The sequence below is a fragment of the Lactuca serriola genome, chromosome 9, assembly GCF_051521515.1.
Source record: "Lactuca serriola cultivar US96UC23 chromosome 9, Lser_US96UC23_V15, whole genome shotgun sequence".
Lineage (NCBI taxonomy): Eukaryota > Viridiplantae > Streptophyta > Magnoliopsida > Asterales > Asteraceae > Lactuca > Lactuca serriola.
The window spans coordinates 74,436,617-74,449,100 of record NC_136416.1 but is presented as its reverse complement, the minus strand read 5'-3'; the positions used below and the strand labels follow the sequence as shown (position 1 = coordinate 74,449,100).

General features: G+C 34.8%; 1 protein-coding gene across 1 annotated transcript; it reads left to right on the top strand.

The window, feature by feature from the left end:
* Nucleotides 1-7,309: 7,309 nt before the first annotated feature.
* On the top strand, nt 7,310-9,924 carry AAE3 (AMP-dependent synthetase and ligase family protein). Its single transcript, XM_079018425.1, has 4 exons — nt 7,310-7,573; nt 7,701-8,748; nt 9,207-9,310; nt 9,398-9,924. The coding sequence occupies exons 1-4, from the start codon at nt 7,379-7,381 to the stop codon at nt 9,614-9,616; spliced, it is 1,566 nt and encodes a 521-aa protein (XP_078874551.1). The 5' UTR covers nt 7,310-7,378; the 3' UTR covers nt 9,617-9,924.
* Nucleotides 9,925-12,484: the final 2,560 nt, after the last annotated feature.

Here is a 12,484-nt window from a genome sequence, read left to right as displayed (position 1 = left end):
GACATCGGCTTCTTCTTTCTCAGCTTCGAGTGTCATCTGAAAGGCTCTCACCTTCGGCATTGGTGGCAGATTAGGTTTCGCTGCGTCTTTCTTCTTCGGGCAATCCCTCAAAATATGCCCTTCTTCATGGCACCCATGACAGAAGTTATCGGTGAAGGTGCATTCATTGGCATAATGCCCTGACTTTCCACATCTGTAACAAGTGAGTCCCACGTTGCATCTCCCAGCATGTTTCTTCTTACATGTGTCACACCACTTGGCTTCGGCTCCTCCTCCGAATTTTCTCGAACCAGACTTCAAGAACTTGTTCTTTTTATTGGAACCTGAAGTTCCTTCAAACTTTCTCTTTTCGCCAACTTCAACCTTGCTGACGACTCTCCCCTTAATCATATCTTCAACAGACTTGGCAGCCCAGATAGCTGCCTCCAACGTAAGTGCCTGACGTACTTGCACCGCATACTCCCATGGAAGTCCCTTTGCGTACCTGTCAATTTTTGCCAGCTCGTATGGGACAATATGCAAACCAAACTCCATTTTGTCTGTGAAGTTATTCGTATATTCATCAACGGTCATACTCCCCTTCTTTAATGTTAGAAATTGGTTTTCTAACTCAAGTACGTTTTGGGCCGAGCAGTACTTGCGCTTAAAGTACACCAAGAACTTTGCCCAAGTCAGTTGTAGTGGCTCATTAAGGCTTAGGGTTTTCCCCAGAGTGTTCCACCAACGAGCAGCACTATCCCTATACTGATGTACTGAAAATGTGGTTTGTAACCTGCCTTGGCAATCACAAGTCATGAAAGCCAATTTTATTTCCGAGATCCAGTCCATTACTCTGACGGGATCTTCTTTTCCAATGAAGGTTGATGTCTTGCAAGTCATAAAGTCCTTATACTTGCACCCATTTCTCTCCACTCTATCCTAGTGGTTATTTCTCCCAACCTCGAGCGGTTCACTATGACCAACCGATCTGTTGTTGTTCCCTTCTTCAGATCGATCATCATTTAGTTCACGTTGTTCAACAGGAATTGAAGGTTCATCCCTGTTGTTCAGCAACATTTGCCTCAACTCCTCCCTTTGTTCAGCCAACATGGTCTGAATCATAGTTCGTACTCCAGCCATGGTGATGGGTTTTGGTGCAGCTCCTACTATAGGCACCTGTTCCACCACTTCGGGTTGAGGTTGTTGGTTTTTGTTTGCATTTCCCGCTCCACTTTGAGTTCTTGCCATTACAATCTATATACCGAATAAGGCGAATTTAGGTCTTTATCCTTGATAGATATTTCAATTCCCTTATCACTCCGAAACGTTTACATGTTAGTTCTAATCTTGTAATCATACGCTTAGAATCCTATACACATAAGGTTTCCAGATCCGGTCGGCAACAGACCACAGATCCGAACAAATAAAGACATACATGGAAAACATATAGCATTTAGCACATAAGGGCATTTTAGGCATCTTTCCTAAAATAAACTAGTGCTCGTGTCTAAAATATGGTAGACGCTCACCTCACAATCATCACTTAGCATTCTAAGTTTAAGTCTACAAATCCTACAATTTCTTAGTTCGCTTAAACTAATGCTCTGATAGGAACTGTGAAATCCCCTAATTTCTCGGTCAGAAAAGACTGATTTAATTTATGATTTTTAAAATAAAATCAGAGAAATCTTTTTAAAAGATGTTGCGAAATTGGTCCCCAAAACAAAACATGATAAAAGTTTATCAAAACCTTTCTTTAAGAAATATATAGTTTCATTTCATATCAAAACCTCGGGATGTCATGTTCTGATACAGATCAAAAGCATAAACAAGACATTATAAGCCTTTCAACATTTATTTACAACTACTGGCCTATAATCAAAAATCTCTCATCGTCCTCCGACTATGCTCGGGGTCCATTACTTGTAATCATATAAAAAGTTGCGTGGATCAGGCTGGGAGCCTGGTGAGCATATAGGGTTTTCAACCCACAATAATAATAACTTATTAAGTTCACCAATCAACAATAACCCTGATTACCCATTCCCGTTGTCCTCACTTTATGTCCCTAAACACCTATCACAAGGGACCTAACCTAAGGAATATCATCGGGTTGGACACTACTGCTAAGGGGACTCCTCAGCCATACATGTCCTAAAGAAAACCATGAGGGGAATTGGACTACGCCAATGAACATTTAGTTCATCAACACCTACAAGTTGCGAACTTGCTAGTGTACCACTGGACTGTCTAGAAAGGTCTGTGGTCATCGTCTATACTCTGCTAGACAACTACAACAACAACAACAACATCGAGGTCTCTCATCATTTTAACACCCATCGACTATTTCGTCTACCCATATTCTACCCAACATATTTGTAGATAAAATACATACACAGTTTAAAGTTTGAATAAAACATCTATTCAACAGTTACCTCAAATAAACAATTAATATATTTACACATATCACGTATTTTAAGGTAAATATTTCATATCTATGTGTAAAGTGAAAGTAACTACACACTCACATGATTTGATGATAATCGGGCAGCAATTCGTTTCCTAAAACGATATTTTCTAATAAAATCGGAAGTTTTATTGAGAAACAGGGCTCTGCAAGGGTCGAGCTTCGAAACCGAAAAGATAAATTTCTTGGGATTTTCGTGGCGTATTCCGGAGGTTATAATTGATACCGGGGCTTTGGGGAATATTAAAATGAACGAAATGTGAAAAAAGGGGTGAAAATGGACAATTTCTTAAAATTATCCGAGAAGGCTAGCAGCCTTCTATTTATATGGGGAGGCTTCTAATCGGACGGCTGAGAAGCTCCCAAGTGGCTGCAAATCCGAAGGGGGCAGATAGCTTCGCACGTGGGTTGCGCATGCGAGGGCCTTGCTGGCAGATCCTGATTAGACTGAAGTCCGGGTCCGACGAGGGGGGGGGGGATCCGTGGCACCCTGCGAAGCTCGGATGCATGAGGAAAGTGGCACGCGTCGCATTTCTACTAAACCACTTCGGATGGCTTCTCCGGTTCGGATGACTCAGTAGAATTTTGGACACACGTCGGATGCGAGGCGAGGACATGTGGCCGAATTCCACGTATGCGAGATTTCTCGGTTTTGACAATATTTCTCGATTTTCGCACCAAAACTTCTAAAATCCATAACTTTCGCATACGAGCTCCGTTTTTGACGTTCTTTATATGCACGCGTAGGTAAAATTATGCTCTACAGCTCGCTTAGACTTTGTCGACTAATTTTGACTTTAATTTTTATATTATTATTTTTAACAGACCGGGACAGGAAATCCGTTAAAAATTCATAATTTCTTCATCCGACGTCCGTTTTCGTCTGTCTTTTTACCGTTGTGATACTATTGACGAGACCTTTGATTCTTGTTTAGGTCGTGTCGGCTAAAAATCACTCGATCTAAAATTCGAGTTTTTAGCTGTCTACTGCTAAGCTGAAACTTCGAAAAATCATAACGTCCTCATACGAAGTCAGATTTGGGCGTTCTTTTCATACATACTCTCGGTTTAACGAGCACTACGAATTTCACTTAGATAACTAAGGCTAAAAAGTAGTTTATCAAAAACTCACTTTTTACGACATTCGGCACCGTGTCGTTTTGTCGTGAAACTTCGACATGTCATAACTTCTTCATTATAACTCGGATTTTGGTATTCTTTATATATCCGTAATCCTTGTCACAACCACTACAACTTTCTTAATAGATATCGGCTTTATCTAATATTTATTTTTGACGCTCATTTTTATTCTTAATTAATTAACTCCTAGTAATTAAGCATAAAACACATAAAACACATAATATTCACATAATTCTTTTTCATTTCTTCAAAATGAGTTACAAAGGTTAACCTAAACTATCACATCAATATTAATGTCTAGGCTAGAAACACGAGCGTTACACATAGTAACGACATGATATAATTAATATTCATATTATGCGGTTAGAGTAATGACAAAGCATAATAAATATCCATATTATGCAACGGCAATGTTTATATAATCTATTATATAAAAGCGACAGATTTTAGCGACAGTTTGCGACAGTTCACTATAACAATTAAATAATTTATATATAAATGGTAATAAATAATTGAAGTTTATATAAACGAAAAACGATATTAAGCATATATTCTCTCCTGAAAATAGTAAAAGGTTTAAAATGGGGTCGTGAAACTCACCCTCAAAGTGTGCTTTTAAAAACATCGTGTTTTTGTTAAAAACATCAGATTACCGAACCGGCATCAATTCATCATAAAAAGAGTCAGAATGTGACTGGAAAAATAGGGTGAGGGCTTGTTGATTTTTCTTATGAAAAATGGTCGATGGTTTGGCAGAAAAACAACTCCCATTGTCAAAAAAACCTAACTTGCTCAATCCTTTTGTACACCATAACTCTTGCATGGAGACAAACGAAGATTCAAGCTTGCATTTTTATGACTTAAAATGCTCTAAAATGTCTAAAAGGATAGCTCAAAGGCTTTGTAGTACCTTCTACTCACAAAGACCTAGGTTTTGTGACAAACAAAAAGAAAATCTAAGCTTAACCAAGATCTAGAAAACATGAGCCAAGGTTGGAGCTTTATACCTCCAAATAGTGCATAATGAAGAGAAAAAATTTGGACCTAAAGTCTTGAGAACAAATCCATTTCCTTGATGATGTTCCTTCACAAACAAGAAAGCACACAACTCACTTAAAAGCTAAAAATGCTCAAAATAGATTAGGGTTTGCAAGGTGGGTCGATTCTTGGGATAGAGGCTGATAAGAGAAAGGGTTTTGGGGCAACAATGGTTCTTATATAGTGCACAAACCCTAAATATTAGGGTTTGGTCAAATTTGTGTACGCCATGCGTACTAGCGTACGCTCAACGTACATGCAGGGCACTAGGTATGCCCTACGTACCCATGTTGCACCAAAAACTATAAAAATGCCATAAAGGGCCACTTTGCGCAATAATCACTTACTAAAGGGATAAAGGGTGGATACCATGAAGAACAAGATGTTATAGGCTTGGTAATTTCCCTTGATTTCTTGATTTTTCTACAGATAATGAAATGAGTTTTCTTGAATTATCTATTCTTATTATGATTTTATGCATATTTTATCAGAAGACCCTATATTGACAAGGCATCAAAACTCTTTGAAAAGGTCATGATAGCTAATAAAATGACCTTGTTACAACTACTTGTGGTGAGGTTGGTTCATGATCTTTTTTTATTAAGTTTAATAAAATATGATCATATCCATATATTTTATGAATTTGTTGTTTTTCAAAAGAAAATAGTGTCATTTGTCATTGAGAAACTGAAGGTTATGCCACCATGGTATATTTAGTATACATCATGGTGAAAAAAGATTACTTATAGTGATACATATGTAAATGAAAAAAAAACAAAACAATGTCGTTATTCTATTATGAATATTGAGTACTAATTGTCTATGTAAACTTTATATGTATATATTCTATCATGAATATGCATGTTACTTATATTAATTATATACATAAACATTTTAACATGAATACTAAAAGTACTAATTCCATATGGGTTTCCTTTTCATTTATGATTTTTTAATTACAGCTTAATAGTTTATGATGGTATGATGTTATTCTATTATGAATTTCTCAATACAACTTAGTGTTTACATTATTCTACTTTGAATTTCTACGTATATCTTAGTACTTTTGTTATTATTCTGTTATGATTTTTTGCATACAGTTTATTTATTTATTTGTATTTACATGTTAAAAGAACTCAAAAAAAGAAAATAGTGAAGACCAAGAAGAAAAATAGTCAAAGACCTAGAACAAAAAAAACATACTATAATACATAGAACTTTTATAATTTTTCTATCTTGAATTTGTATATATATTTTATTTTTTACATGAGTTTATATTTTTATGTATGTTATTATTTTCTTATGATTTTTGTAAAAAATCCTTTTTATATCATTATTAAATAAAAAATTCATTATCTTATTAATATGTGTGAATTTTTATATACATTCATTGTTAATTGCTATTTAGCTACTATATAAATATATTCTATAATGAATATTAACTCGAAAATTTAAAAATTAGTATTTCAAAAATTTTGAAATTTTAAAAATCTGAAAATTGAAATTTTGAAAATTGAATAATCCCACAAATTTTGCTTATTTTCATAATTATCTCAAAATACACTTACCATTTTATCCCTACATACTATTAATCAAAATTTTTAATAATACAATTTATTAATTACCAAAAAATAACTTAATTAAAGAAAACAATTGACTGAGAATCATCCTCACGTTCTCATTTTATTTAGTATTTTTATTTTAACCCTATATATATATATATATATATATATATATATATATATATATATATATATATATATATATATATATATATATATATATATATATATATATATATATATATATGGTGATATGAAAAACCATTAAACTTTAAAGGTTTAATGGAGTGTTTTGTTTAAGACCACACGATGTTGAAGATAACCGCATCGTGTGGTGGGCGATATGTCACTATAGTTGTGCGGTGAACACAACACCGTCTAGAATTGCGGTGAGTTGGTGGGTTGATGTTGCGGGAGAAGTGTACCGCATGGTGGGTTAGTTCTTATTCATAAACAGTTTGTAATTTATGAATGAAATAAAATAAACTAGATATGTTGCCCATGCTCCGCATAATATATATATATATATATATATATATATATATATATATATATATATATATATATATATATATATATATATATATATATATATATAGGTGTTACTATGTATCATTTCCTATTAGTTTTGTGGGTGATGAGAGTGTGAAGGAAAAATGATATTAAATGAAATGAAATAACAAAAGTGTGGAGGATGTGTTATCACAACTATCGATCTAGTGAGATAAAATAGTATTATAAGTGAAATGTTATGGGTTAATCCAATGAAACCACACTCACACTAATGAAACTTATAATAATATTTGTTATTAATTTCCATTGTTCGAAATATATGAAAAAATATGATTCAATGATACCAAGTAATAATTTCTAAGGCACTGTATTTTTTTTCACCAAAATAAAGTATTCATACATATAACATGGGATCTTGACATGCTTATCTCACGTGAGACCGTTCCCGATTCAAGTTGAAAAATGATCGACCTCCATTACATGTCATCTTCCACGTGGCATACCTTCCCCAATTAACACCTTCGCCGAACGTGGTCAAGAATCAAACCCCCTCGGCGTTCCTCCTCCGTGTGCTCGCCGCCTTATTCTTCTATATATTACACCCTTCCCCTCTTCCCGTTCTCATCTAAAACCCCTTTTGCTTATCTTCATTTTCAATTCATATTTTTTTTTTTTGACAATGGAGACTTTAACCGGATTACTGAAACACGTCGCCGACAAATTTCCCGATCGCCGTGCTATCTCCGTCTCCGGCAAATTCGATATCACCCACTCTCGTCTTAATCATCTCATCGAGCATGCAGCTTCGTCGCTTGTGGCTGCCGGTGTCAAACCCGGCGATGTCGTCGCCCTCACGTTTCCCAATACCATCGAGGTATTTATCACTTTTTCTCCTATGCCCTATTTTTTTGACAGATCTTAAGAATTATAATCGCACTGTAATTAAGGTGAATTCATCGATTCGGTAAGATTTTTGATGGGATTTTTCTGTTTGTTTACAGTATGTGATCATGTTTTTGGCCGTCATCCGGGTGAAAGCCACCGCAGCACCGCTTAATCAAGCTTACACCGCCGATGAGTTCGAGTTTTACTTATCGGACTCTGAATCAAAACTCTTATTGACCGCTAAGGAGGGAATCGAGGCGGCCGAAATCGCGGCGTCAAAGATCGGAATCCCTCACATAACAGCGACTTTGAACGACGTTGAATCAGGTATCAAGCTCTCCGCCGCGTCAGAATCTAGCTCCGATTTCACCGCCTTGAAAATCGTCAACGAGCCATCTGACGTCGCACTTTTCCTTCACACTTCCGGCACCACCAGCCGCCCCAAAGGTGTGCCACTGACTCAACTCAACTTAGCCTCTTCCGTCAACAACATAAAATTCATTTACAAACTCACTGAATCCGACTCCACCGTCATCGTCCTCCCTCTGTTCCACGTCCACGGCCTACTCGCCGGATTACTAAGCTCTTTCGGCGCCGGAGCCTCCGTCACCCTCCCATCCGCCGGGCGTTTCTCCGCCTCAACTTTCTGGTCAGACATGATCAAATACAATGCCACCTGGTACACCGCCGTCCCCACCATCCACCAAATCATACTCGACCGCCACCTATCCAAACCCGAACCCACATACCCAAAACTCCGATTCATCCGAAGCTGCAGCGCGTCACTCGCGCCGTCCATATTAGCTCGGCTTGAAGAAGCCTTTCACGCGCCGGTTCTCGAAGCCTACGCCATGACCGAAGCCACCCATCTCATGTCGTCCAACCCATTACCGGAAGACGGCCCGCACATTCCCGGGTCAGTCGGAAAACCCGTGGGTCAAGAAATGGCAATATTGGATGAAAACGGCGTAGAACAAAAAGCCGGCGAAAATGGCGAAGTTTGTATTCGGGGCCCGAATGTGACAACCGGGTATAAAAACAACCCGGAAGCTAACAAATCCGCATTTTTATTCGGGTGGTTTCATACAGGTGATATCGGGTATTTTGACTCCGATGGATATCTGCATCTAGTGGGCCGAATCAAGGAATTGGTCAACAGAGGAGGTATTATTTCTTTAACATTTTCTAATCAATTTAAAATATTTAAGAAAATCGTTAGTCATAAAAAATTAATAATTATATTCTTATGCCACTGATATTTAACGAACACAAATGTCTAAATCTCTAGACCCTTTCGTGCTTCAAGGGCTGTTATTTTCTTGATTTTGGTAAGGTGGGGCCCTTAAAAGTGTAGCAATTAAAATACACAAATTACAATACTTGTCGACATCGATTTCCTCACCTTCACAGAATTCTCGTTAAACGAAAACGACAATAAAATCGTCTATCTCACACAACATGTGTTTTTCTTTTATTATTAATTTGCAATTTATTATTATTATAAAGTAGATCACTTAACAGTATGTTCTATTATTAGATGCCGATTCTACTAAAATATAGTAATAAGATTATTAAAAAGGTTGCATTATCTTTATTTGGTTATTATTTATTTTCTATTTTAGGAGAGAAAATATCACCAATCGAGGTGGATGCTGTCCTATTATCGCATCCAGATGTTGCACAAGCTGTTTGTTTTGGTGTGCCCGATGACAAATATGGCGAAGAGGTATGGGCTATGAGTCTATGACACATCAAAATTTATTTTATTTATTTCGATATAAAAAATTAATATTATTAATGTAATGAAAAACAGATAAATTGTGCTGTGATACCTAGAGATGGATCGGGTCTTGATGAGGACGAGGTTTTAAGATTCTGTAAGAAGAATTTAGCGGCGTTTAAGGTTCCTAAGAAGGTGTTTATTACGGATTCTGTTCCAAAGACGGCTACAGGGAAGATTCAGAGGAGGATTGTGGCAGAACATTTTCTCACGCGTATCTCAACTGCTAAAGTCCCGAAATTTGGAGCTTAAATTCATTTAGGGTTTAAGGAAAAATATAAACATGTGATCATGGAAAATGTTGAGTTGATTCTTTGAATCGGTTATTGTAGCATTTGGAGTTGTTTCAACTTAGAATATTGAGCTCTGGTGTCTGTGTAATTTGTTCTTTGGTGATGAAAAGAGTTTATGGTATGTTCTTGACTCTTGAATTACAATTGAAAAAGAACAGAAAAAAAATAAATATGATAGTTGTGACTTGTGACATGTGGATTGTGATGTTTACACATATAAATTTCTGAACTAATAGAAAACTTTTAGGTCACGGCTTTTCTTTTTTATTTCCTTTTTCTCTGTTTCTGTTTCATTTTCTTTTCTCTTTGCAAAAAGAAGACCTTTATAACAAAATGGTAGGCCGACACACCACGAAATGTTTGATACTTTGATTTGACTCATGGATTTGGGCATCTCTGTCGTTAAAGTTTTTTTCTTTTGGCTTCTATCTATGGAGAGAAGTTGGTGATGCTGTAATATAATACCGTAAAATTTTTTATGATTAAATGGAATAAGGTAGAGTTGTACAACTAAACCAATTCTTCGATATGGATCTTATCTAAAACTGGTTCGATTGAAAATCGGTTTTGTAGAAACCAACTTGGTTTGATCCGATCCAATCGCATTTAAGTTTATCCCATTCTAGCAATTGGAAGCTACATTAGGACCTTATAAACCGATTCAGTGCGAACAAGAAAAAAACCATAGCAAAGTTGAACACTGGGTTATATCGGTTCACACTTTAAGGGTAAAACCGTTAAAAATGAAACCGATATTTATGTATACCCTAAAAATCGAACCTGTTGAAAATCAAATCGGATCAACTTAAAAACCTTTTGTACACCTCTAGATCAACTTACGATCAGTTGAGTTATCGGTTCTATCTTATAAGGATGGAAAATGGGAATATCTTGATGTAATGGAATCCCTAACAAACGGTTTGCCCACCGGCTAGAGCCAATTTCGTTTTATTAGCATCGATTTTGAGATTCAATTTTGCCATATGTTCTATATTTTAGTGAAATCAAGGAATTTATACATATCTATTAATTGTTAATTTAATCATGTAATTTCAGTAACCATGCGGCTTGTAGCTAAGCCATATCAGAATATGATGGAAAAGTACACATCAATAAGGGTACAAGTCTCATTATGAAATGTGCAATTTGGAAGTAGAATAGATGATATATATATATATATATATATATATATATATATATATATATATATAAAGAGAGAGAGAGAGAGAGAGAGAGAGAGAGAGAGAGAGGTGGGTTCAATTAAGAAAATAGAATTTAATCTAAGCATAAAAAGACACAGTGGCAAACTTGTAAATATGTTAATAACCTTCAATCTCAAATATGTAACTATAGAGAATTCGATAACAGGTCGTTCATCATCAAAAAATTTCCTCCAACCTTCAATAATCATCCAGATTTCTTCAACTAAACCGGAATTTCTTCGTTGTTCGTGAAATTGGAATCGGAGTTCTGGACTCGCAGTCACAGTCGACATTGAAGGACTCAGAATCGGTACTCACAGGTTCCCAATCGGATTTTCGGAAATCAAAATCAAAATGAGAAATCGATCAGACATAGGATGTCGCATCTAAAGTCGAAATCGGAAGTATATGATGATTTGGAATTGATAACTTGATGTTTTTAACATTTTAAAAATAGTTAACTTGTATGCACTCTAACTGTTTGATGAAATGCATAAACTAAATTACCACGTTATATTCACATATGAATATGTTTTCTCACCTGAATCAGTATATGATTATTAAAAACCACAAAACAAATATGCAAGTCTGTATGTTATTTATATGTAAATAACATATAAAAATTATATATATTTGTCAAAATACCTTCAAATATTCATAAGTGAATATATTCACAAGTGAATATACCTTGTAATATTCATATGTGAATATATTGTGTAATATTCATAAGTGAATATATCATCTAATATTCACAAATAAATATACTATGTAATATTCACATGTGATATACCATGTAATATTATGTAATATTTACATATGAAATATCATTTAATACTCATAAGTGAATATATCATTTAGTATTCACAAGTAAATATACTATGTTAATATTCACAAGTGAATGCATCTTCCAATATTAAAATATGAATATACTATGTTTATTATATGCTATATTCATATATGAATGATACTTAAATTGTAAAAAACAAAAAATCACACTTTTTATTCATAAGTGAATAACGAATGTACTGTAACAAAACCTGATGCATTTTTATTCACTTATGAATAACAATAGCTGAAAATATAAAACAAATTTTTTTTTTATTTTATCTTAAAATTGTAGAGAATAAAAAATCATGAATTTTGGTATATTTAAAATCATTTTTTTTGATAAAAATAGCTTCTAAAAATTAAAAAAAAAAAAAAAACAAAGAAAACTATGTTTTTGTATATATAAAAAGGTAATGATTAACATAGTTTAAGGAAATATGTTTTGCTGGAAAACACATGTGCATTCCTTTCTCATTTTAGCCGGTACGTTGGAGGCTTTTGCGGTAAAAATAAATGATTGACTGAGAATGATTCCCCCATTCTCATCCTTTTTTTTTTCTCAATTAAACTCTCCCCTATATATATATATATATATATATATATATATATATATATATATATATATATATATATATATATATACACGGTTAGGTTATATTGTTTCTAGTAACTATTGTGTGCCAGAATGCATAGATCTGGACCACCGGATGAATAGAATCAACAATCATGATTTGGGGGTCTATGATATTACAATAGGGTATCATGTATCATATAATCACAGAAATTTCAGCAAAAGG

Bases quoted from the DNA above. Each gene is read 5' to 3' on its own strand.
- AAE3 (XM_079018425.1), top strand. From the start codon at position 7,379: ATGGAGACTTTAACCGGATTACTGAAACACGTCGCCGACAAATTTCCC. The intron at 8,749-9,206 runs GTATTATTTCTT...TTTCTATTTTAG, and splicing joins GGAATTGGTCAACAGAGGAG to GAGAGAAAATATCACCAATC. The intron at 9,311-9,397 runs GTATGGGCTATG...AATGAAAAACAG, and splicing joins ATGACAAATATGGCGAAGAG to ATAAATTGTGCTGTGATACC.